This window comes from Balaenoptera physalus (genome assembly GCF_965194825.1).
Source record: "Balaenoptera physalus genome assembly, chromosome: 5".
NCBI classification, from domain to species: domain Eukaryota; kingdom Metazoa; phylum Chordata; class Mammalia; order Artiodactyla; family Balaenopteridae; genus Balaenoptera; species Balaenoptera physalus.
The window spans coordinates 130,122,323-130,149,375 of record NC_138884.1 but is presented as its reverse complement, the minus strand read 5'-3'; the positions used below and the strand labels follow the sequence as shown (position 1 = coordinate 130,149,375).

The 27,053-nt window shown below is 37.3% G+C and overlaps 1 protein-coding gene and 2 long non-coding RNA genes across 4 annotated transcripts in view; 1 reads left to right on the top strand and 2 right to left on the bottom strand.

Moving 5' to 3' along the window:
- LOC309661398 overlaps positions 1 to 27,053 on the bottom strand; it is a 461,885-nt gene that overhangs the window by 231,490 nt on the left and 203,342 nt on the right. The window lies entirely within an intron of this gene.
- Positions 1 to 27,053, top strand: part of PRDM5 (PR/SET domain 5) — a 219,351-nt gene that overhangs the window by 131,606 nt on the left and 60,692 nt on the right. For both annotated transcript variants that reach the window (XM_082462852.1, XM_082462853.1), the window contains exon 14: positions 26,820 to 26,905. In XM_082462852.1, the coding sequence (XP_082318978.1) occupies positions 26,820 to 26,905 (86 nt within the window). The remainder of the gene's footprint in view (positions 1 to 26,819; positions 26,906 to 27,053) is intronic.
- LOC309661386 lies at positions 759 to 21,866 on the bottom strand. Its single transcript, XR_014264006.1, has 2 exons — positions 5,992 to 21,866; positions 759 to 3,842 (listed from the first exon to the last, which is right to left on the bottom strand). It is a non-coding gene; the product is annotated as an uncharacterized lncRNA (long non-coding RNA).

Genomic DNA, 27,053 nt, shown 5'->3' with positions numbered 1-27,053 from the left:
AGGTGACTGCGGAGACCTGGCGGGTTGCTGGTATCGGGGCTTCCATAACAGTCCTGGCGTGGATTCCTTTTCCTGCGTGGACTAATGCTGCTTTTGCTTCTCTTTTATTCGCTTTGTCCTGTCCCCCAAATCATGTGCATCCATTCTCCCTTCCAAGCTGGAACCTGGCTCAGTGACCAAATGGGTTTATGTAGTTATTTGGCTTCTGTGATGATAAAGCTCTCATTTCGAGTTCTATCAATTCACTTTTTCCCTCTTTATTATTTTTTCTTATGAAATCACGTGATTTAATTCAGCCCTTTCCCACACTAGGGTTAGCGATTTATGTTTGTGCTACAGGGTAACACAGGTACGGGGTCACGGCCTATTCCGCAGGAAACATTTAGTCATATACGGTCAGGGAGCACGCAGTGCAGTGGCAAGGACCCTGCGTGGAGATGGGGTGGGGAGGGTCAGGACACACAGCTGACGCAGCCCCTGAGGAGCAGGGCCCTCTGCGTCATCGGTGCTCACGTTTTGGCCTCAGCACTCCGTATCATCTCAAAAATCATTGAGGACCCTGGGAAGCTGTTGTTTGTGTGGGCTGTGTCTGTAGCTATTTACTATATTAGAAATTAAAGCTGAGAACATTTAACAATATTTATTAATTTGTTAAACATAACAATAAGAAACCCATTACATGTTAACATAAACAACATATTTTTACAGAAAGTAGCTACATTTTTCTAATCAGAAATAATATTGTGAGACGGGAGACATTGTTTTACATTTCTTTTGTTTTTTTAAATGTATTTATTTGTTTATTTATTTTTGCCGCATTGGGTCTTCATTGCTGCACGCGGGCTTTCTCTAGTTGCGGCGAGCCGGGGCTACTCCTCATTGTGGTGCGCGGGCTTCTCATTGTGGTGGCTTCTCTTGTTGCGGAGCACGGGCTCTGGGACACGTGGGCTTCAGTAGTTGTGGCACTCAGGCTCAGTAGTTGTGGCTCGCAGGCTCTAGAGCGCAGGCTCAGTAGTTGTGGCACACGGGCTTAGTTGCTCCGCGGCATGTGGGATCTTCCCGGAACAGGGCTCGAACCCATGTCCCCTGCATCGGGAGGCGGATTCTTAACCACTGCGCCACCAGGGAAGTCCCTGTTTTACATTTCTGAAACTCTCTTTAATGTCTGGTTCAAGAGGAGACAGGTTCTCATGTCTGTTTCTTCATTCATCCTGCTGCAACATGTTCTTTTGATTGCAGAATTTGAAGAAAATCTGGCCTCACATAGGTATGCAGTTAGAAGAGTTCTTAACTAGCCTTCGTAAATAATTCTGGATATTATTTGTTACTGTAGTAAAGCTCAAAAAGTGGTAGTTTTTGTTTTTGTTTTTTTTTTTTAGGGCTTGTGTTGTGGAACTTAAAATCATCTCCGTGAACTTCTCTTATTCTGTCGCATTAAAATCCATTGGTGTGTCTTGCACTTTGAATGATCTTTTACCCATGCGTGATTCTGTAACGTGATGCACAGATCATTTGGAAAATATTGGCTCACGGAGTTACGGGGATCATCCACATGTGTTAATCTCATCACCGATCTCATTAGGCAAGTCTTAAGTATTCGGAAGCCTTCAAGCACATGGTAGCATGTACAGATTTTCCAAAATTCTAAATTTGGCTTTGACTGCTCTAATTCTTATGTTTGGTAAGAAACACTTCCCTCCCTCCCTCCCTTCCTTCGTTCCTTCTTTCCTTCCTTCCTTCTTTCTTTTGAAATGACAGGCTTCTTTTATTTTCAAAAAACAAATGTTTACCAAATACCAAATCTGAATAACCATATTTTGTATGTCAGTCATTTTGTTTCAAGTAAAAATGGTGTTCCATGAAGAAAAGCTTGTTAGGTGAGCTCATGACTCAGTCACACAGGTGCTTTTCCTTGAGACAACTTTAATATATCAGTATGCATTACAAGTACTTATTTCCCATTTTATAACTAATAACATTAAAATATCATAGTCAAGAGTTAGGGTTTAATGAAATTAATAATTTTTACTTCATCAGGGCCATCCTGTTCCTGAAACCGGCATGTATTTCTGTGCTGAGTGTGTGGCTGTGAAGATGCCTAGTACCGTCAGATGCCACTGTCTTGATCTGCCCCAAGGCCCAGCAGTTTTACCCACTGTTACTTGTGTACCATTAGTGCAAAAGCAACACAGTGTAAAAGGAAAATAGCATAATAATATTATTGTGAAAGTAGTTTTGACCATGAAGACCTCGTGAAAGAATCTTGGGGATCCCCAGGAGTGCACAGACCCTATTTTGGGAAATAATGCTCTAGAAGGACCACCTAGCCAATGATAAATGCCTAGGAAAATAGGAGTGTGTGTGTGTGTGTGTGTGTGTGTGTGTGTGTGTGTGTGTGTGTGTGTGTTTTGGGGTCAGGTGAGGTAGAAGTTGCAGAGAAGAATGTGTTGCCTGTGCAGGTAAGGATCCAGCTGACAGAGGCCATCCTGTTTAACTGACACCATTTCTCTCATTTGATTGCTCAGACTGGTTTGGTTCCAACTGTTACTCTGTGTTTTGTGATAAATTCTTAAGCTGCTGCTGCTGCTTCTACTGCTACTGCTACTGAAACATGTTAATGTCCATTGTCATAGCCTTTGCTGGAATCTGGATTTTAAAAAGGCAGGTGATGAGTAGGAGGTGTGCCAACGGTGCACTTTTATAGGTGCTGTTTGCTGTTGGGTTGATATGTTATGTTTATGATTGTAAACAGAAAACCATTTAAAGCTTTCCAACTTTGGGCATATTTATAGATATACTGCAGACCTTACCTCTCAAATTTGCCTGCAGATAGAACCTTTCTAAAAGGTTATCCTACCAGTAAGCTATTTCCTGCTATCTGAAATCCTTTAGTTGGGTTTTGGAGGAGTCTGAGTTATAGTGAGATTGCACAACTTTTCCCACTTAGAGAGCTGTCCTGCTCAGTAGAAGCGAGTCCCAATGTGTCTCCTCCTCTACCTTCCTCTGCCATGGGAGTCTACTTTGGGTAATGGAAAGGGCAGCACTTAGAAACAACTGATTTGAATTCAAATCCTGACGTCTGCCACTTACTAGCTGTGCAGTTTTGAGCAAACTACTTAACCTCTCTGAATCCACTTTACCTCATAAGTCCTTTGTGGAGAATAAATTGAATCGTGTCTGTAAAATACTTAGTGCTGCTGGTTCATAGTATTAATAGATGGTCAATTAATTGTCATAAGTATAATCTCTGAAAGTCTTCTGTAATATTCCCACTGAAGACTACTTTTCCAAAATTAAATGAATCATTGAATTGTATTCATTAACATTGGGTGGCAAGGCTTTATTGAATGATGTAGTTTCTTATATTATCTCTTCCTCCTTTTCTTTGGTTTTTCTTTCTTACAAGACATCATACTGAGAATTTTATGTTCATTATCTTTCCTTTTCTTTCTTTCAACTTTATCAAGATCTTAAATTGTTGAATATGCTGAAACTTTAATAACTTAGTTTATAAACATAATCTGGATTAACTGTTGATAAGGAACTAAGTTAACATCATGATGTCTGGCATAGTCATGGAATTTTCTTAACATATTACCTTTGGAAAAATGCACTTTAGATGGGTATGTTCCTGATTAACTAAGCCTTTCTTTTTAATAAGTATTTAAAGGGGAACTCAGTTGAAAAAATTATTTTTGGTGGTATTTTAAAATCTGAACTATTATATGCCTCACTACTTTCTTTATTGAAATTAAACCATAATGACCTCCAGAATAATCTTTCACAAATTAATTGACCATATGACATCAAAACTTGGGCTTGGCTTTTAAAATTATTACTACCTTCTTTTTTTTTTTTTTAAACATCTTTATTGGAGTATAATTGCTTTACAGTGGTGTGTTAGTTTCTGCTTTATAACAAAGTGAATCAGTTATACATATACATATGTTCCCATATCTCTTCCCTCTTGCATCTCCCTCCCTCCCACCCTCCCTATCCCACCCCTCTAGGTGGTCACAAAACACCGAGCTGATCTCCCTGTGCTATGCGGCTGCTTCCCACTAGCTATCTATTTTACATTTGGTAGTGTATATATGTCCATGCCACTCTCTCACCCTGTCACATCTCACCCCTCCCCCTCCCTATATCCTCAAGTCCATTCTCTAGTAGGTCTGTGTCTTTATTCCCGTCTTGCCACTAGGTTCTTCATGACCTTTTTTTTTTTTTTCCTTAGAGTCCATATATATGTGTTAGCATACTGTATTTGTTTTTCTCTTTCTGACTTACTTCACTCTGTGTGACAGACTCTAACTCCATCCACCTCACTACAAATACCTCCATTTCATTTCTTTTTATGGCTGAGTAATATTCCATTGTATATATGTGCCACATCTTCTTTATCCATTCATCCGATGGTGGACACTTAGGTTGCTTCCATGTCCTGACTATTGTAAATAGAGCTGCAATGAACATTTTGGTACATGACTCTTTTTGAATTATGGTTTTCTCAGGGTATATGCCCAGTAGTGGGATTGCTGGGTCATATGGTAGTTCTATTTTTAGTTTTTTAAGGAACCTCCATACTGTTCTCCATAGTGGCTGTATCAATTTACATTCCCACCAACAGTGCAAGAGTGTTCCCTTTTCTCCACACCCTCTCCAGCATTTATTGTTTCTAGATTTTTTGATGATGGCCATTCTGACCGGTGTGAGATGATATCTCATTGTAGTTTTGATTTGCATTTCTCTAATGATTAATGATGTTGAGCATTCTTTCATGTGTCTGTTGGCCATCTGTATATCTTCTTTGGAGAAATGTCTATTTAGGTCTTCTGCCCATTTTTGGATTGGGTTGTTTGTTTTTTTTGTTATTGAGCTGCATGAGCTGCTTGTAAATCTTGGAGATTAATCCTTTGTCAGTTGCTTCATTTGCAAATATTTTCTCCCATTCTGAGGGTTGTCTTTTGGTCTTGTTTATGGTTTCCTTTGCTGTGCAAAAGCTTTTAAGTTTCATTAGGTCCCATTTGTTTATTTGTGTTTTTATTTCCATTTCTCTAGGAGCTGGGTCAAAAAGGATCTTGCTGTGATTTATGTCATAGAGTGTTCTACCTATGTTTTCCTCTAAGAGTTTGATAGTGTCTGGCCTTACACTTAGGTCTTTAATCCATTTTGAGTTTATTTTTGTGTATGGTGTCAGGGAGTGTTCTAATTTCATACTTTTACATGTACCTGTCCAGTTTTCCCAGCACCACTTATTGAAGAGGCTGTCTTTTCTCCACTGTATATGCTTGCCTCCTTTATCAAAGATAAGGTGACCATGTGTGCGTGGGTTTATCTCTGGGCTTTCTATCTTGTTCCATTGATCTATATTTCTGTTTTTGTGCCAGTACCATACTGTCTTGATTACTGTAGCTTTGTAATATAGTCTGAAGTCCGGGAGCCTGATTCCTCCAGCTCCATTTTTCGTTCTCAAGATTGCTTTGGCTATTCGGGGTCTTTTGTGTTTCCATACAAATTGTGAAATTTTTTGTTCTAGTTCTATGAAAAATGCCAGTGGTGGTTTCATAGGGATTGCACTGAATCTGTAGATTGCTTTGGGTAGTAGAGTCATTTTCACAATGTTTATTCTTCCAATCCAAGAACATGGTATATCTCTCCATCTATTTGTATCATCTTTAATTTCTTTCATCAATGTCGTATAATTTTCTGCATACAGGTCTTTTGTCTCCCTAGGTAGGTTTATTCCTAGATATTTTATTCTTTTTGTTGCAATGGTAAACGGGAGTGTTTTCTTAATTTCACTTTCAGATTTTTCATCATTAGTATATAGGAATGCAAGAGATTTCTGTGCATTAATTTTGTATCCTGCTACTTTACCAAATTCATTGATTAGCTCTAGTAGTTTTCTGGTAGCATCTTTAGGATTCTCTATGTATAGTATCATGTCATCTGCAAACAGTGACAGCTTTACTTCTTCTTTTCCGATACTACCTTCTTTATTAGACATAAACCCTAAGTATGCTTGATTACTAAGTCCGAAAAGGCAATAAGGTTTGTTTAAAAAATTTTGTCCTGTTTCTTGAAGAACTGTTTATAAATAGCAAAAAATTGGAGATCAAGCCCGCATATCCAACATTTAGGAGATTGGTTATATAAATTATGGTATATCTATAAATTGGGATATTATATAGACAATAAAAATGATTGTATAAATATATATTAACATGAAAAGAAATGAGAATGGTAAGTTACAAAATAAAATAGTATATTTTTGTAAGGATAAAACATTGTTATATTAAGGTCTTGAAGGTTAAATACTAAATTAGTAACTGGTTATTTCTGTGTATTGTGAATATGGATAGTTTGAATTTTCTTCATGATTTTCTGTGTTTTCTAACTTTTCTATAATAATTTTCTTGTACAATAAAAATATTTAAAGTATATTAATCTTATATTATGATTATGCAGGTAACTGTTACTATCAGAACATTCCTGCTAAATTACTTAGATGTGACATGTCTTTGCATCTTACTGTCAAATGGGCCAGCAAGAAGTACGTAGAAAAATATATGTTGAAGAGAGAGAAATGAGAATAAGAAAGCAAATATGGTAATATTAAACCCAAGTGAGGCTATGTAGTGTTCACTGCATGATTTTTCTAATTTTTCTTCATGTTTGAAAATTTTCATAATTAAAAGTGGGAGTGTATTATTTCTATGAGAACAATGGAATGGACACAGGTGCCAACTAGGTGCAGCTGAGATCTGTCTCCTGAACATCCAGCTTCATAGCTCATGTCTTGTGTACATCTCCCTGAGAGCCTAGTTCTTTCAGCAGGGAAGACTATATTCTTTAAACAAAACAGACTTTTGTTGTTTTGTTTTTTGCTTACAGTTATACTGTTCAGAGAGAACTCAGATTCTTCTGAAGAAAGCAGAGTATCGTTACTTCATGCTTAGTCACCTTGAAAAAGGAATTCCATGAAATTTGCAATTCTCATGGATTATTCAGAAGTTATTTTTGAAATACTTTGGAAAGCATATGTATTATTTTATAAAAGAAGGTGTAAAGAATTGATGAGGCTCACCCAGTCAAGCTATTATCCTACTTAAAACTTTTCAGTGGTTTCCCCTTACCTTGTGCAAATGAACATCCCTTGCACTTGACATCCCAGGCTCCTTTACTGGGCTTCTTTCACTCCCCTCCAGTCTCCAGTTAAATGTTACTTTCTCCCTGATGTGTTACCTGCCCATCACTTCACTCCCCTCTTAACTAGGTTGGCATGCTCTATGGTGTACTTCTCTCCACACAGCACCCTTCAGATGCTGGCACTTCTTCAGTAGTTTGTAGATTCTCACTTCCTTAGAGCTGTGCCCATATCTGATTTCTTACTTGTTTACTATTCAGAGCACTACTTGGCATAGAGAAAGAACTGAGTGAATGTTTCTTGAATAAGTAAAAGTATCTACAAGTAGATTGCAGTACCTGTAGGATAGTGGGAAGGATACTGGCTTCATAGTGAGAAGTCCCAGATCTGAATCCAAATTTAATTGACCATAGAACCATTTTTTCATATAATACCCACAAAAATTTGTGGAATTCACTTCGAGAAATGTTAACATCAAAGAATAAAATTGCTAAACTCCTCAATCTGTCAGCTGGGCCTACTCACAATGTAGTAAGCTTTTGCTTTTCTTTCCATTCTTCACCTCTTTGTTTCATCATGCAATTGGTGGGAAACAGATTGTATAACAAATAATAGTCAGCAACATGGTTCAAGACTTAGCTCACCAATGCATATAAAATTACGACACTTCAGTAAAGGAACAAAGAACAATATTTAGCCAACCAGCACTCAAATTTACTGTGACTCCTTTTAGCTTGGAATTGCCTAGTATTTTAAATTGTCATTAGAAAAAACAGAGAGGAATACTAGCCCTGACAAATTGCCCATCCATTTTGTTTGATGAATCAATTCTATAGGAACTGGAAAGATTACAAACAATTGTGTGGTATATTATAGTCTCTTGCACTATGTAGCCTCTCATCTACTAGAGATTTTGAGGGCTCCCATTGTTTGGTATATATGAATGTCTCTTCTCAGTTATGATATTATACTTACTTTATCTGTTCCCTCACTAGATTCTAAGCTGAAGGGCAGGGCAGATCTAGCTCAGGTTTTTAATCAAGTTTATTGAAGGAGAGAACCTTTCTCAAATATTTTCTAGGTTAATCCTTTCATAGTCAGTGTGGTGGGTTTCCAATATCATTCTCATTTTCTAGGTGAAGAAGCTGAGATTCAGAGAAGCAAATGACCTATCCAAAGTAATAAGATCCAAATCTTTTTACTTCAAATTCTGTTTTATTTTTGTGTTACCTCTTCTTTTTTTTTTTTTTTTTTTTTTTTTGCTACACGGTTACATAGCTGCTACACAGTTGTTATTAGTACCACAAAAATTTTATAACTTTTCCAGTTTAAAAGATGAGTGAAATTCTGAAAGTATTATATTATTTCTATAGTATGAAAATTTTATGCTTTAGAGCCAAATGAAAGGTGTTTTGATTTTTTTTTAAGCAGCATTTACTTGGTCATTTACTTCTGACTCATTTTTATAGTGGACAGTAACACAGAGAAAATGATGATTAAGTTTAGTTTCACCAGATTCTTTTTTCTTTTTTTTAATTGACTTTATTTTTAGGGCAGTTTTAGGTTCACGGCAAAATTGAGAGGAAGGTGCAGAGATTTCCCCATCTACTTCCTCCCCCTATGCATGTGTAATCTCCCCTACTATCAATATTCCTAACCAGACTGGTATGTTTGCTATAATTGATGAACCTACATTGACACATTATAATCACCCAAAGTCCGTAGTTTACCTTATGGTTCAGTGTTGGTGTTGCACATTCTGTGGGTTTGGACAAATGTGTAATGACACGTATCCACCATTATGATATCATCCAGAGTATTTTCACTGCTTTAAAAATCCACTTCACTTTGTGTGTTCATCTCACAATTCTCAACCCCTGGCAACCACTGATCTTTTTACTTTCTGCATAATTTTTTGTTTTCCAGGATGTCATATAGTTGGACAGATTACTTCTTTTATTTCTGGGAAATGATTATTAATTGATAGTTGAGCCTTTCAGTGAGATGGATGTACATTTGAATACACTGCAATGTAATGAGTTTTTTATAGAGGTAATAGTCTTTTCATTATTTTCCCATTATGTTGAAGGAGTCAGTTTCACTTTGTTTTTATGGTATTCAAACTGTACATCAATATCGGGGGAAGTCAGTTTTCTTTTTTGTGACATCAAACAACACTAAGCTTTATGAAGAAGAAATGTGATTTCAGTTTATGTTTCTTTCTTCCAGTTTGCCATTTGGTATCTCTCATCATGTCCTATTTGGTATAGTGACAGTATTGCTTTGTGTAGTGTTAAATGCAGTTTTCTTCGTGTTAACTTTCTTACAGCAGGCTTTATTTTATTGACTCATGGCTGTGGTCATTCTGTAAGGCGTGATCACTTAGCTGTTGGATTACTACCCGTCTTTGAGTGCTGGGAGAGATCTTCCTATTTATGTCTCTATTGTCTTTTTTTTGTTAATAGTGTTTAAAAACTACATTTTAAAAATCTCTCCAATTCTTTCATGTTTCGATTAAGTTTTTTCCTTTACTACCTTAAATAACCAACCAGTTGTATCCTTGGTTCACCTCCTTTCTTCTTTGTCTACTGCCTCTCCGTCTTCTATTCCCATTGCTGCCATATCTTACTGCTAAGGTGAAGTATGGCAAAACTCTGGTTTTTCCATTAACATTGAAAATATTATTTGTCACAAACCTTGTATCCACCTTCTAAAGTCCACTCATTCTTCATAATTAGGTGATTAGAATAAGGACATGCATGGCAAGTGTGCACAAGACATCTGCTTGTATAGATTATTAAAATATAACAGTCTTCACTTTTAGAAAAGAAAGGAACTTCAGAAGTTTTCTAGTTCAAGCCTTTTAATTGAAATAATGCCCAGAAAAATATAATGATTTGCTAAGGTTACATAATTTATATGTGGTTCTTCTAGAACTAAACTAAGGCTTAAACTTTTTCCAGTGTATCACATTGCTGGTATTTTTATTTCTTCTTCTTTACCATGCCTCCTAACCTTTACTGTTACTCTCGAACTCACCCTAGAATTATGTAAATTCCTTCCATAATGCATAACGTTAGATGATATCATGTTGATAAACAACCAATTGAGGATAATAACCTCGACTTGGAAATTTGAGAGTATGTAGTTTGTTAATTATGGTCTAACTGAGGTCTTTAACTCTAGATATGGAGAAACTTCTGCACCACAGAGTCAACCGTCTATGATACCATATTATTTTATACCTGGTTTATATCCAGCGTCAGATCCTAGAGTTAGATTACAGGTTTTCAAGTTCCATTTTATTGATTTCCTTCTTGTATGAGCTATCATAAATTGCTTGACCTCTTCAAAGCTTAGTTTCCTCACCTGAAAAACAGGTGTAATAAAAGCACCAACTTCGTAGCCTTGTTTCAAGGAACAACTGAAAGTGTAGGCAGAGAACTCTGCACGGTGCCTAGCATGGTGTAAGCATGCTGTGATGTGAGCTCTTGCTGCCAGCTGTGCTGTGTGTTTTGTTTTTGTTATTCCTACTTGTATTTAATCACAGGTATTCATACTCCCTTAATATAAGGTCTGACCCTCTAGTCCCAGTGTCATCGTCATCATCTTTTTATAACCTTTAGCAGCAGCATATAGATCATCTCTAGAACACTGATGAGGGTTTGCCGTCAAACAGGCTGGTTTGGGGTGAGTGAGGGTGCAGGGACTGTGTGTTGCCATCATCGTTAGTGAAGGTGAATGTTTAGGTCTGTGCCTGGCAGGCAGCTCTGTAATTCATCATCCAGCTTCCTATGTTGGAATGACAGAGATGGCACTCTGCGGGTCAGCTGAAATAGTAGAGCATGTTCTCCTGTTGGTTTATAGCTTCTTAGGGTCAGTGAGAGCTGGGGTTAATTCCACGAGGGAATCCATGGACTGTGACATGAATTCCATCCGTCGTTCATAAATTATGAAAGAAATTCTAGGAACTGCTTTTGGGGTTTTAAAGCTCTGGGCCAGAAGGTTAATTACTTGCCTACAGTTCCAACCAGCTTTCCGTGTTAATAGATACCGGCTGTGTTGGCCCTTCTGTTCTAGGCTTGTTTGCACACTGTTATTTGAATGTAGTAATAAATCACTGTCTTAGGAAATATTTAATTTTTTAGTAACTACCTGTGATCATCTCAGAAATAAAGAATTGGTATATCATGGTTTGATAATACTTGGATTTTAGCCACTGTTTTTCCTTCTTCTCTAATAGTTTTTCTAAAGGAATTTTTTCATTCTTTGTAGAATATTTATCCAAAGTTAATAAAAACAGTAGCTATAAATAATTATAAGTAACTATAAGGCAACAATTACAATTAGTCATAAACAAAAATAAACAATTAACAGTCATTGTAAACACAAATGAAAATTTAAACATGTCTTTTCACATTTTTATAATTAGATAACCCCTGTATTTTGAGAGGGAATTTATTTTGCTATCTTTATTTTCTAAGTGGTTAATTACTAACGTTAGGTCAAATCACATATTCTTTTACCCACAGGTAATCTAAGAGTTAACAGAATAGTTGAGTATAGAATCTGCATAGAAATAAAAGATTTCCTCTACGCGCCCCACCCCCCATCATACTTCAGAGATTGAGATGGAGAGCTTCAGATTTTCTCTAAGAAGTCTTACTCATAGGTAGAGTCTTGAACTCTATGTATGATTCTTATTTTCTCAGTGTGATTTTGATATTTCAGATAATTTCTGATCAGCCACATCAGCGGAATAAACCATTTTTTCCTCTTTTCTGTATTTATCTCTTCCCTGGTTGATTTTGGGCTAGTAACAAACATATATAACAACTTAAGAGGGAGAGACATTCATTTTGACTTTCATTGGTAATGTGATTATCTTTTTTTTTTTTTTTTTTTACTTTTTTTGAAAATATCAAAGGCCCTAGTTTTTTAATGCAAAAATTATAATGCTTATGTCAAGGTTAGTCATAGGCTGGGCTATGGGGCACATAGGGAAGAGTCAGGGAATGACATTGTCTTGGAATATAGTGTGATGAACAGTCATCAAATGAATTAATAGTACAGTCACAGGGACCATGATAAGATGGATCATTTAAAATATATCATCATTTATGTAACTCTATTTTTATCATTTCTTTATTTTTTTTTTTTGATCTACTGGGATCCTCAAAAACGGAAGTGGCCTATGCAGTGATTTTCATTATTGAAACTGTATTTCAGCAGCTTTATTGGTAAATTATTAGCTAATATTATCAATAGCTGCCTCTGTTAAATCTGGAACACAGCATGTTTTTTTTTTTTTTAGTTTAGGAAAACCGAAGGAGATTTGATTGCCTCGGATATGTGCTTTCTCCTACCATTGCTACCATGTTTCCCCCCAAGAACAGCTTCTCTGTGTGTTGTTTTTCTGTAGTTCTGAGTTGTGCCTCAGGCCTGGGGAAGGTTTTATAGCTTTTCTAGGTTTTGGATAAGAGAATAGTTTTCTGGGTTCCTTGCTGCTCACAGTTTTATACTCTTGATTCTTCCTTGCTGGCCCTGTGAACAGGAAAACCCCTCTGTGTGCAGGCACCTAAGGTTTAACTGCTGCATCACTGCATGACCACTCTTCACAAACTATGCTCGTAAATACTGGGTTAAATAAAACTTCTGGTAGAAATTCCTAAAGACAGAAAACTACTGGGTGAAAAGATTAATGATTTTCCCACCAAAATCTGACTCCCTAACAGCAAAACCAAATCAGTGGTTACCTTATTTTACTTACCAACCTTTCTGTAAAGTGTCTCTTCACATAGCAGTGTGGAGAACTCATGTAGGAGTTTTTCTTTCTGGTCACAACCTTTAAAACTTCCTCAGAGTCTGGATTGTGCTGAGGTTTCTCCTATTAAACAACCCACTTTGCTTCTGTCAGCACCCATATCGAGGACCTGAGGAAGGTGTCTTGCTCCCTTCAGACAAAATGACATGTAATGGGTGTCATTTACATACCTGGTTGGCCCAAGCCAGGGCATCCTGAGTAGGAAACCTTTTACTTTCTCTTCCTAGTTCAGTATGTTTTTAAAATATTCATTAACTGTTGTCCTTTCGTATTCTGCATCTCATATCCTGTTTTGTTTGCATCAGTAAAACTGTTTTTGTTTTGCCCTTCACCCATAAATAGGTCTGGCTCTTTATTATTTCAGACTAGAAAGTTAGTGGGCATATGGCTCTCCTGTTTTTCTTCTTCCCAGTGAACCTCACCTCACTTGATTTGGCATCTTTTCAGAAATGAGGATGGGATACCGTAACTGAAGATTCTTAAGGAAAATAATGCATCTTTTACTGTTTTGGAGCTCCATAGAAACTTGCATTTTTTTAAAAAAAGACTCAGTTTGTTTTGATTCAGGTGGCCAAAGCAAAGGTCCCCTCAGTCACCTTTTGATTTTTACATTTTATGGCCCACTTCCTTACAGTAGTAAACTCTTTAAACTTTTAAAAGTAGAGTATCTCTGTAAATGTACAGTTCAGATTTTGTTGTCTTTTTTTTGAAGATGGCAAGTGAAATGCCACAGGATTTGATGAATAGTATTCCAGGACTAACAACGTGGGGTTCAGTGAGGTCAGTGGGGTGTCGTGACTCTTTTTCGGTGCAGAAGAAAAGTATTTCAATTCATAGCAAATTGCCAAGAATGAACTTGAGCTACTCCCATTAGTCAGCATAACATTTCACTTCTCTCTATGGTGTGCTGCTAATTTATTACATGCTCCATAGGTTGAGGGGTTTGGAATGGTGGAACTGGAAAAAATGATTGGGTAGTGCTTACACAATTATATCTTTGGTGTAATTTTCATTTAGAATGAGTGACTTTGATGTTTTGTAACAATTTCCTTAGTCCACAATAGCAGAATAAGCCAGTCCCATGATATTTGTGAAAATCAAATATAAAGTTCTAAGGAATTCCCGTATAATATATATATTTTGAAGTTCAACCATGTGGAACCATCTGAGAGTATTTTTCATGAAACATACACTTCTGAGGTTTGCTTTTTCATTTGAAAGTGGCCGTGTCCAAAACTTAATTTTAGAAAAATCAAAGTAAAAATTAAAACTATGGCTCCAAAATCCTTAAGCATTATGTAATTTAACTCTTTAAACATTATTTATTTTGGATTCATCAAAAATAAGAGTTTGACCTTATTCCATCTTAAATTGCATTTTCTCTGTATGTACATTTTTTCATATTTTCAGAGATCTATGGGAGTTCCCTGAAATCTATATAGGTTTTAAAAAATATACTAACAGAATAAAAGTTAAAATTATTAAAATGCTTTCTGGAAATAGTCTGTTTTTACTTTAATCAAAATGTCTTAAAACATACGTTATGTAGTAAACTTTTCCACTTGTTTAAAAATCTCTCAAAGTATAAGGCTCATTGGCCGTACGCTTTTTAAAAAATTGTGGTAAAGGGACTTCCCTGGCGGTCCAGTGGTTAAGACTTCGCTTTCCAGTGCAGGGGGTGTGGGTTCGATCCCTGGTCAGGGAGCTAAGATCCCATATGCCTTGTGGCCAAAAAACCAAAACATAAAACAGAAGCAACATTGTAACAAATTCAATAAAGACTTTAAAAATGGACCACATCAAAAAAAATCTTTAAAAAAAATTGATTACGGTCAATATTACTAAGTTTTTTGCATTCAGTGTGTTCAGTGGTATGAAATAATATTTGATTTCTGAGCTTCTGACAAAGTGATCAAGTTCATATCTAAAATTAAATCCATGGTCTAAATTTAAGAATATCAAGATATCTAACATAGGTATATCAAAGTTTGCAATATTTTTCTGTACTAATTTCACGTTGTGTAAACATGGATCTTTAGAAAGGATTTGGTCAAGATGGACGTTGGGGTGATTACATGGCAATAGATGGATGTTCAGTGGTTTAGTGGCTTTAAGATCTTTCCTTTTATCATGAAGATTCATGCTAGCCTGAATTCCCTTCACACATTTTAAAGTATTGTTTTAATATTAGTATGCTAATCCTTTAGTGAGGCCTGGAATTCTTCTGATGTGTTTAATTATATTGCACAAAATAATGGTAAAGTCAATAAATTATAATACTAATGGCCTATATTAAACTGGAATCAGATTTTTTTCCTATTGTTTTTGCCCATACTTGCCAGTGGATGGTTGTGGTCATAATGCATTTTCTTTGTAAAAGACTCAAGGTAACTTATTTGGGGACCAGGCTAGTCTCTGGTAAAGTCTTCCATGTGGCACCCAGATGTCCCCTTTCATTACCACCAGCTGCCTTTGGAAGGCCATCTGCAATTTTCTGGAACTCTTTTCTGAATATCCACACAGCCCCTCTTGCATATTTCAAATACTTTTAAGCTTCTTCTGTCTCAGGTGTGCCAGCAGTGAGAATTTGGAGGCACCTATTTCAAGTCCAGTAAGCTAAAATGCTTCCAATTCAATGATTAAGGGTCACAAAAAAGTGTGCTTAAATTGGCATCTAGGTACTACATTCATTCAATTCTTTTGCCTTTCCTAATGACCTTTTCCTAAGTCCTTTTCCTGTGCACTCCCACCAGAGGCCTTTCTTAAACCTATCTCCTTGTTTTATTTTCTTCGTACAATGTCAGTATCTGGAATTATCTTATGTTTTTTTTCTTAATGTTTACTTGTCTTTCTCATTACACTAGTAAAATTGAAGAGGTTGTGATTTTGTGAATCTATTCGCAACTGCATTCCCAAAGCCCAGGACAGTAAGTAGAAGATGGTATGTGGCCAAAAAATATCTATTTAATGAATGAATAAATTAGCTTCATGGACTGCCTACTTTGTGGCACCTTGTAAAGTCAGCTTAAAATCAACCTTTTACAGATGTCATCATGTTTCTGTATGTTCCTTGATGTTTTTGAAGAAAACACAAGTGGACTGTAATGATATTCAGTGTCAGAACATAATTTAAAGAAAGAAGCAGATGCAAGGAACTCATCTATTTTCCTTAGTTAAATGAGAAATATTTTGCTGTTAAGTACACTTCAATATTATTTGTTACTGTGCTTATTGAATCTAGCTACTGGTAGCTAAATCTCACAGTGTAGTATGGGATATTTGCCAGTACTGTTTTTCCCTTCTAAATGTTGAAGGTGGTTACCTATATGTAGTTCTCAAGGCATAGTTTAATATTATGTCAGTACTTGCATCCGCTTGGGATCTGCTTTGAGATATAACATACATTCCTAACCTGCCCCTGACTTTTTCCTGATGAGCTTTGGTAACTAAAAGAATGCCTCGGTGTACCAGTCAGAAAGATCTGGTTAATGTCAGCTGTAATTGCAAGAAGCAGAGTTTTTGTCAGTAACTTTAGAAAGTCTAACCTAATTTATATAAAATACTAGCCATATTATTAATTTATGTTATGGTATAAGAGTTAAGGATTAAGGGTTAAAATTCTGATTCCACTATTTAATAGCTGTGTCATCTTGAGCAAATCACTTATCTTTTCTGTGCCTACTTTCCTCATTTGTAAACTAGAGATATTAATTCCTAGATCATAATGTTGTTCCAAGAAATAGAATTACTAATATACCTTAAGTATTCTGAACCGTAGAACAGAGCCTCCTATTAGGCTCTGTGTGTTTCAGCTATTGCTTATATTATTTCCATTTACGTTGGTTTTTAAGCTCAATTTTTTTAGCTAGTTTTAAGATAAACTAATTTTCATGTTAGTCAGAATTTGAATATTGCAATGAGCCTAGGCAAAATGTAAACGGTCAGTATCTAAATCTGCCAGATATTTAAAAGTAATCGTTACTTGGATTTGCACCATATTGTACATCAGAACCTATGTACTGGCAGTGTTCAAGCAAGAAAAAAGATCTGTGTTCTTAGAGTTAACTCAAGAAAATTCCTGTTCATACCAGGATAATTTTATATGTAGACAAAAATATTTCCTGGAAACTTACTCATCACAATAACTTGCAGTAATGAGGGAAAATATCACATGCATAATGTGAAAAAAAAACCCTAAGAATAACAGCTTGTCTTTAATATGCAAACTAGACAAATAACTTTACTATTTATCAGCATGTTGACTTATACACGTAACCTTCAGCTTTAGATTGTGTAGGACAGCAGGTAGCTTTGTCCTCAGAGTCTAAGGGAGGCAGGCTTGCCCTAAACATGCTCCAGCCAAAAGGGTAGAGAGGGTAGCAGCCTAATGTAGCCTAGGCTGATTTGCAAACCTCATACTCTAGTTTTCAAATAACTTCTGTTTATCAAAGCCATTTACCAGTGACATCCTTTGAAACTGGAGTTGCATCCTGGGGTAGTGGAATGAATGAGTGGAGTGGGACTTACCCAAGTTTCCCAAACCTATCAACTCGGTATCGCTGGATCTCAGGGTTGGAGTGGGGATGGGGTGGAAACACTGACCGTCTAGAGTACCAGTTTCTCTCCTGAGCAGTCTACACAGGCCTCGCAGACAGCAGACAGACAGACAGACATCAGTGAAGATAATAGTCGCCTCCATTATGAGCAGGGTGATTGTGTGAGTGTGCTAGGACTGTAACAAAGTACCAGAGAGTGGCTTAAACAACAGAAATTTGTTGTCCCGCTGTCCTGGAGGCGAGGTGTTGGCAGGACTGTGCTCCCTCTGAAGGCACCAGGGGAGGATCCGTTCCAGGCTTTTCTCCCGGCTTCTGGTAGTTCCTTGCTGTGGCAGCGTAACTCCACTCTTCACCCGGCATTCTCCCTGTGTGTCTCTGTCTCTGCAAGGCCATGTTCTTACAAGGACACCAGCCATATAAGATTAGTGACCCAGACTACTCTAGTAACATTTCCAGCAGCCTTGTTTCCAGATACGGTCGTATGCTGAGGTACTGGGGTTAGGACTGCAACATGTGAACTTGGGGGGCACAATTCAATCCGTAACAGGTGACCATACGTTTTTATTGTCCCAGTTGGGTCACTCGTGTAAGTGAAAGGGAGTGCTACTTGTCGTGTGGTAACTGGCATAGAGACTGCTTTAAACAAACCTGAATGTTTGGTGCCATTTTTCAGAGGTTCAGTGAGGTTGCATGACTTCCCCAGAGTTACACCTAGGAGAGGATGAGCAGTATTCAAACTCAGAACAATCAGATTCTGAAAGAGGGGAAAAAGCTCATGTCTGTAGTGGAAATTTCTGTATTATGACACCAGGTAAAATGGGGAATGAATTTGTTTTGTTCCATTCTCTAAAATTCCTTAGTATTATCTATATTTCTTTCCTTGCTTAATCTATTTTGGCTATCATGAAAGAAAATAATAATTCAATATACTACATTAGGTTTAATTAACATATAACCTGATGACTGTAAATCTTTGATTTTTTTTTTTGCTGGCTATTCTATTGGTATTTGGAGAGTAATACCACACATAAAGCTCTGTGATACAAAGAGAATAGCTGTGAATATTAATTTATGATTGCTAAAAATTTGTGAAACAACTTTTTGTGTCAACCACTTTACTGTTTATCATGCTTTATCTATTATCTAGATTGATTTGATTGTTAATAGATAAATAGGAATGAAACATTTTAGCATTCTTCTTAGCACTAATGTAAAACATTTACTTTGAAAATCTAAAAAATTACTTTGCTTTTCGTGCTTTATGAAGAAGAAAATAAAAAATTATCTGGACTTCTGTGATGCAGGAGTTACCCCCATGAGCATTAGCATCTTGCTGTTTTCTTCCAGTTCTTTTTCTCTGTGTGTGCATGGTTGAAGGTTAATGATTAAGAAATCAATTAATAATCGTTCCTGCTACTACTTCTGCTGCTGATGCTATGAATATTATTTTCATTCTTGCCGTCACCTTCAAGGAAAAAAATTCTAGAAATATCAGAGAAGTGAAATTAATATGACTTAAGAGGTTAGATGTAGGGAGAAGTGAGTAAAAAAAGGGCATCTTGAATGGCTGTTTAAGTTTCTTATTTGGTAGCTGGATGATTGTGGTATAACTAATCAGGACAGGATATACAGGACACATGGGATCAGAGGATAAAGCTCATGAATGCTGAATTTGAGTTGTTTGTGAGGTATCCAAATGAAGATACCGGGTGGGCGTATGGATATCTCAAGACAGAGGTTCAACAGAGAGATCTGGAATGAAGATAAACACATATTATCGACTTAAGGTTAAAATAAAATTATATTTTCATAGTTTTTCAAATAAATTGGACTCTAAGCCTTTATTTTTTGTGTGTATGAAAAGCCACACCTTCCCAGGTTCACAGCCATAGTAAAGTAAAGAATCCAGGTCGATTTACTTAGTGCAAAAGTTGATTTTGTCTCACAGAAGAAATTGGCGAGTCTGGATAATTCATTAAAGAGTCCTGTTCTCGTTAGTGTTGCCATTGTTATTTTTAGGTTTCTGTTTTTGTTTTTTCTATCTTGGGTGGTTGTCATTCTCTCACAGTGCCCACTTCAGAGAGAGTTCAAAGGGAGTGACCTGAATGCTCCTCAAGGAGAGGTGGCTAAGTTGCTGAGCTGGGAGCTCTGCCCCAGTTGCTTCCATGTGATGTCACCGCCAACAGCACAGGGTTCAGAGAACAGGGCAAGGCCCCCTGTGCCATGCAGCCTCCAGGCCCAGGAACGTGGCTGGACATTTTGTGAAGCAACTGGGGAGAGGTCAGGGAAGGCCATGATGAAAAGTGACCATTGGATTGAGCCACTAGGAGCTCATCGTTGACCTGACGGGGGCGTTCGCTGGCATAACTCGGGTAACACGTGATTGAACGAGAATGAGAATCAAATGGGATGTGAGAGAGCAGAGGATCAGCACACAGCTTGTCAAAAGGCCTGTCTCTGAGGAGAAGGAAATGAAAGAATCAGTAAGTGAGTGATTCTAAGTTACTGTCCCTTCTGAATAATGAGGCTTTGACCACTGGGCAGCTTCAGGTTCCTCCTGGAGATTAAATTTTGTCATATTTTTGTCAGCTTACAGTAGAATTTTTTAGAAAGTGTGATGTGTATGAGTATGCTTGTTTTAAAAAAAATGGTTTGGCTGTTTTCTCAATAATAATCTCTAGATGTAACCTCTACTCAGTTATAACAGAACATGGTTCTGTTTAACATACACCAATTTTATGAAGTTCTTTTAAAACTCATCTCCTTAACTGAGATAGACTATGAAATCTTTTTTTTTTTTAAACAGCTTTATTGAGGTATAATTCACATATCATACAATCTACCTAAAGTGTGCAATATGTTGTTTTTAGTATATTCATAGCTAAGTGCAGCCGTCCCTACAGTCAATTTTAGGACATTTTCATCTCCCTAAAAAGAAACACTTTACCCGTTAGCTATCACTCCTGTGTTTCCCATCTCCACCCCCAGCCCTAGACAACCACTAATCTACTTTCTGTCCCTATTCTGGACTTCCATATGAATGGAATCATATAATATGTGACCTTTTGTGTCTGACTTCTTTCACTTAGCATAATGATTTTTTTAACGTCTTTATTGTAGTATAATTGCTTTACAGTGGTGTGTTAGTTTCTACTGTATAACAAAGTGAATCAGCTGTACGTATACATATATCCACATATCCTCTCCCTCTTGCATCTCCCTCTAGGTGGACACAAAGCACCGAGCTGATCTCCCTGTGCTATGCTGCTGCTTCCTACTAGCTATCTGTTTTACATTTGGTAGTGTATTTATGTCCATAATACTCTCTCACTTCGTCCCAGCTTACCCCTCCCCCTCCCAGTGTCCTCAAGTCCATTCTATACATCTGCGTCTTTATTCCTGTCCTGCCCTGAGGTTCTTCAGAACCTTTTTTTTTTTTTTTTTAGATTCCATATATATGCGTTAGCATACGGTATTTGTTTTTCTCTGACTTACTTCACTCTGTGTGACAGACTCTAGGTCCATCCACCTCATTACAAATAACTCAATTTCGTTTCTTTTTATGGCTGAGTAATATTCCACTGTATATATGTGCCACATCTTCTTTATCCATTCATCTGTCGATAGACACTTAGGTTGCTTCCATGTCCTGGCTATTGTAAATAGAGCTGCAATGAAAAATGTGGTACATGACTCTTTTTGAATTATGGTTTTCTCAGGGTATATGCCCAGTAGAATTGCTGGGTCATATGGTAGTTCTATTTTTAGATATTAAGGAACCTCCATACTGTCCTCCATAGTGGCTGTGTCAGTTTACACTCCCACCAACAGTGCAAGAGGGTTCCCTTTTCTCCACACCCTCTCCAGCATTTATTGTTTGTAGATTTTTTGATGATGGCCATTCTGACCGGTGTGAAGTGATACCTCATTGTAGTTTTGATTTGCATTGCTCTAATGATTAGTGATGTTGAGCATCCTTTCATGTATTTGTTGGCAATCTGTATATCTTCTTTGGCGAAATGTCTATTTAGGTCTTCTGCCCATTTTTGGATTCGGTTGTTTGTTTTTTTAACATAGAGCTGCATGAGCTGCTTATAAATTTTGGAGGTTAATCCTTTGTCAGTACTTTGTTCGCAAATATTTTCTCCCATTCTGAGGGTTGTCTTTGCATCTTGTTTATGGTTTCCTTTGCTGTGCAAAAGCTTTTAAGTTTCATTGGGTCCCATTTGTTTATTTTTGTTTTTATTTCCATTCCTCTAGGAGGTGGGTCAAAAAGGGTCTTACTGTGATTTTTGTCATAGAGCGTTTTGCCTGTGTTTCCTCTAAGGGTTTTACAGTGTCTGGCCTTACATTTAGGTCTTTAATCCATTTTAAGTTTATTTTTGTGTATGGTGTTAGGGAGTGTTCAAATTTCATTCTTTTACATGTAACTGTTTTCCATGTTTTACATGTAACTGTTTTCCATGTTTTCCAGTTTTCCCAGCACCACTTATTGAAGAGGCTGTCTTTTCTCCATTATATATTCTTGCCTCCTTTATCAAAGATAAGGTGACCATATGTGTGTGGGTTTGTCTCTGAGCTTTCTATCCCGTTCCATTGATCTATATTTCTGTTTTTGTGCCAGTACCATACTCTCTTTATTACTGTAGCTGTGTAGTATAGTCTAAAGTCAGGGAGCCTGATTCCTCCAGCTCCATTTTTCAATATCAAGATTGCTTTGGCTCTTTGGGGTCTTTTGTGTTTCCATACAAAGTGTGAAATTTTTTGTTCTAGTTCTGTGAAAAATGCCATTGGTAGTTTGATAGGGATTGCACTGAATCTGTAGACTGCTTTGGGAAGTCTGGTCATTTTCACAGTGTTGATTGTTCCAATCCAAAAACATGATATCTCTCCATCTGTTTGTATCATCTTTAATTTCTTTCATCAGTGTCTTAGAGTTTTCTGGATACAGGTCTTTTGTCTCTGTAGGTAGGTTTATTCCTAGGTATTTTATTCTTTTTGTTGCAGTGATAAATGGGAGTGTTTCCCTAATTTCTCTTTCAGATTTTTCATCATTAGTGTATAGGAATGCAAGAGATTTCTGTACATTAATTTTGTGTCCTACTACTCTACCAAATTTATTCAGTAGCTCTAGTAGTTTTCTGGTAGCATCTTTAAGATTCTGTATGTATAGTATCATGTCATCTGCAAACAGTGACAGTTTTACTTCTTCTTTTCCAATTTGGATTCCATTTATTTCTTGTTCTTCTCTGATTGCTGTGGCTAAAAATTCCAAAACTATGTTGAATAATAGTGGTGAGAGTGGGCAACCTTGTCTTGTTCCTGATGTTAGAGGAAATGGTTTCAATTTTTCACGACTGAGAATGATGTTGGCTGTGGGCTTGTCACATATGGCCTTTATTATGTTGAGGTAGGTTCCCTCTATGCCTACTTTCTGGAGCGTTTTTATCATAAATGGGTGTTGAATTTTGTCGAAATGTTTTTCTGCATCTATTGAGATTATCATATGGTTTTTCTCCTTCAGTTTTTTAATATGGTGTATCACGTTGATTGATTTGCATATATTGAAGAATCCTTGCATTCCTGGGAAAAACCCCACTTGATCACGGTGTATGATCCTTTTAATGTGCTGTTGGATTCTGTTTGCTAGTATTTTGTTGAGGATTTTTGCATCTATATTCATCAGTGATATTGGTCTGTAATTTTCCTTTCTTGTAGTATCTTCGTCTGGTTTTGGTATCAGGGTGATGGTGACCTCATAGAACGAGTTAGAGAGTGTTCCTCCCTCTGCTATATTTGGAAGAGTTTGAGAAGGATAGGTGTTAGCTCTTCTCTAAATGTTTGATAGAATTTGCTTGTGAAGCCACCTGGTCCTGGGCTTTTGTTTGTTGGAAGATTTTTAATCACAGTTTCAATTTCAGTGCTTGTGATTGGTCTGTTAATATTTTCTATTTCTTCCTGGTTCAGTCTCGGAAGGTTGTGCTTTTCAAAGAATTTGTCCATTTCTTCCAGGTTGTCCATTTTATTGGCATATAGTTGCTTGTAGTAATCTCTCATGATCCTTTGTATTTCTGCAGTGTCAGTTGTTACTTCTCCTTTTTCATTTCTAATTCTATTGCTTTGAGTCTTCTCCCTTTTTCTTGATGAGTCTGGCTGATGGTTTATCAATCTTGTTTATCTTCTCAAAGACCCAGCTTTTAGTTTTATTGATCTTTGCTATCTTTTCCTTCATTTATTTTTCATTTATTTCTGATCTGATCTTTATGATTTCTTTCCTTCTGCTAACTTTGGGGTTTTTTTGTTCTTCTTTCTCTAATTGCTGTAGGTGTAAGATTAGGTTGTTTATTTGAGATGTTTCTTGTTTCTTGAGGTAGGATTGTATTCCTATAAACTTCCCTCTTAGAACTGCTTTCACAGCATCCCATAGGTTTTGGGTTGTCGTGTTTTCATTGTCAAGTTTTTCTAGGTATTTTTTGATTTCTCAGTGATCTCTTAGTTATTTAGTAGTGTATTGTTTAGCCTCCATGTGTTTGTATTTTTTACAGATTTTTTCCTGTAATTGATGTCATTGTGGTCAGAAAAGATACTTGATATGATTTCAATATTCTTAAATTTACCTAGTTTTGATTTGTGACCCAGGATATGATGTATCCTGGAGAATGTTCCATGAGCACTTGAGAAGCAAGTGTATGCTCTTGTTTTTGGATGGAATATCCTATAACTATCAATTAGGTCCATCTTGTTTAATGTATCATTTAAAGCTTGTGTTTACTTATTTATTTTCATTTTGAATGATCTGTCCATTGGTGAACGTGGGGTGTTAAAGTCCCCTACTATGATTTTGTTACTGTCGATTTCCCCTTTTTTGGCTGTTAGCATTTGCCTTATGTATTGAGGTGCTCCTATGTTGGGTTCATAAATATTTACACTTGTTATATCTTCTTCTTGGATTGATCTGTTGATCATTATGTAGTGTCCTTCTTTGTCTCTTGTAATAGTCTTTATTTTAAAGTCTATTTTGTCTGATGTGAGAATTGCTACTCCAGCTTTCTTTTAATTTCCATTTGCATGGACTGTCTTTCTCCATCCCCTCACTTTTAGTCTGTATGTGTCCCTAAGTTGAAGTGGGTCTCCTATAGACAGCATATATACAGGTCTTGTTTTTGTATCCATTCAGCCAGTCTGTGTCTTTTGGTTGGAACATTTAAGCCATTTACATTTAAGGTAGTTATCAATATGTATGTTCCTATTACCATTTTCTTAATTGTTTTGGGTTTGTTATTGTAGGTCTTTTCCTTCTCTTGTGTTTCCCACTTAGAGAAGTTCCTTTAGCATTTGTTGTAAAGCCGGTTTGGTGGTGCTGAATTCTCGTTGCTTTTGCTTGTCTGTAATGGTTTTAATTTCTCCGTCAGATCTGAATGAGATCCTTGCTGGGTAAAGTAATGTTGGTTGTAGGTTTTCCCCTTTCATCACTTTAAATATGTCCTGCCACTTCCTTCTTACTTGCAGAGTTTCTCCTCAAAGATCAGCTCTAACCTTATGGGGATTCCCTTGTATATTATTTGTTTCTTTTCCCTTACTGCTTGTAATATTTTTTATTTGTATTTAATTTTTGATAGTTTGATTAATGTATGTCTTGCCGTGTTTCTCCTTGTATTTATCCTGTATGGGACTCTCTGTGCTTCCTGGAGTTGATTGACTATTCCCTTTCCCATAATAGGGAAGTTTTCAACTATAATCTCTTCAAATATTTTCTCAGACCCTTTTTTTTCCTCTTCTTCTTCTGGGACCCCTATAATTCGAATGTTGGTGCGTTTAATGTTGTCCCAGAGGTCTCTGAGACTGTCCTCAGTTCTTTTCATTCTTTTTTCTTTATTCTGCTCTGCGATAGTTATTTTCACTATTTTATCTTCCAGGTCACTTATCCATTCTTCTGCCTCAGTCATTGTGCTATTGATTCCTTCAAGAGAATTTTTAATTTCATTTATTGTGTTGTTCATCTTTGTTTCTTTGCTCTTTAGTTCTTCTAGGTCCTTGTTAAACATTTCTTGTATTTTCTCCATTCTATTTCCAGTATTTCGGATCATCTTTAGTACCATTACTCTGAATTCTTTTTCAGGTAGACTGCCTATTTCCTCTTCATTTGTTTGGTCTGGTGGGTTTTTACCTTGCTCCTTCATCTGCTGTGTATTTCTCTGTCTTCTCATTTTGCTTAACTTACTGTGTTTGGGGTCTCCTTTTCGCAGGCTGCAGGTTCGTAGTTCCTATTGTTTTTGGTGTCTGCCCGCAGTGGGTAAGGTTGGTTCAGTGGGCTGTGTAGTCTTCTTGGGGGAGGGGACTGGTGCCTGTGTTCTGGAGGATGAGGCTGGATCTTGTCTTTCTGGTGGCAGGACCATGTCTGGTGGTGTGTTTTGGGGTGTCTGTGACCTTATTATGATTTTAGGCAGCCTCTCTGCTAATGGATGGGGCTGTGTTCTTGTCTTGCTAGTTGTTTGGCATAAGGTATCCAGCACTGTAGCTTGCTGGTTGTTGAGTGGAGCTGGCTGTTAGTATTGAGATGGAGATCTCTGGGAGAGCTTTCACTGTTTGATATTACGTGGATCTGGGAAGTCTCTGGTGGACCAGTGTCCTGAACTCGGCTCTCCCACCTCAGAGGCTCAGGCCTGACACCCGGCCGGAGCACCAAGACCCTGTCAGCCACATGGTGTATAGCACAGGGAACTCTTCTCGGGGCTCCGTGGTGATCTGCTAGTGTTGATGGGCCTCCTGCAGAGGCAGGGGATGGCTGTGGCTCACCGCAGGGACAAGGACGCTGGCAGCAGAAGTTCTGGGAGGTACTGCTTGGCATGAGCCCTCCCGGAGTCTGCCAGTAGCCCCACCAAAGAGCCTTTAGCCTCTGAAATCTTTTTTAAAAAACAAAGTATCGGTGAAACAGTGATCCCTGTAATGTGCAGTATGGTGACAGAAGAAATTGATACAAAATCGTTTTAACAGATTCTTAAAATTAGGAGATTTAATTTGGGCTCAGATATTAAAGGGAAAATGGAGTGAGCCTGAATGTTGCTTGCTTCTGAGTGCTGGAATTGCTCTGGGCTCACAGCCTCTCCGCAGGAGGGAAAGCCTCGTCCACCACCCTGAACTGCCCCAGATGTTGGCCCTGCTGTGCCTGAGCCTTTTCTTGGCAATGCAGGAGTGTTTGTGGTGGCCAGGATCTGGTGCGGGAGGAGTGACGGTACATGCCTGCTTTGCTGCTTTAGATTTTTCTGACGGGAAGCTTTCCTTTATCTTGTAGGTGAGCGTCCCTATCAATGCCCTTACTGTGAAAAAGGATTCAGTAAAAATGACGGGCTGAAGATGCACATTCGTACTCACACCAGGGTAAGATTATATTCTCTCTCATTAATATTTATTATAAAATCCATACTTATTTTAAAAAGTTTTAACTTTACCTGAGAAAATAAAGGCAGTATATCCAAAATCATATGTTTATATTTATGATGAACATTTGGGGATAATTTTTTTAGAC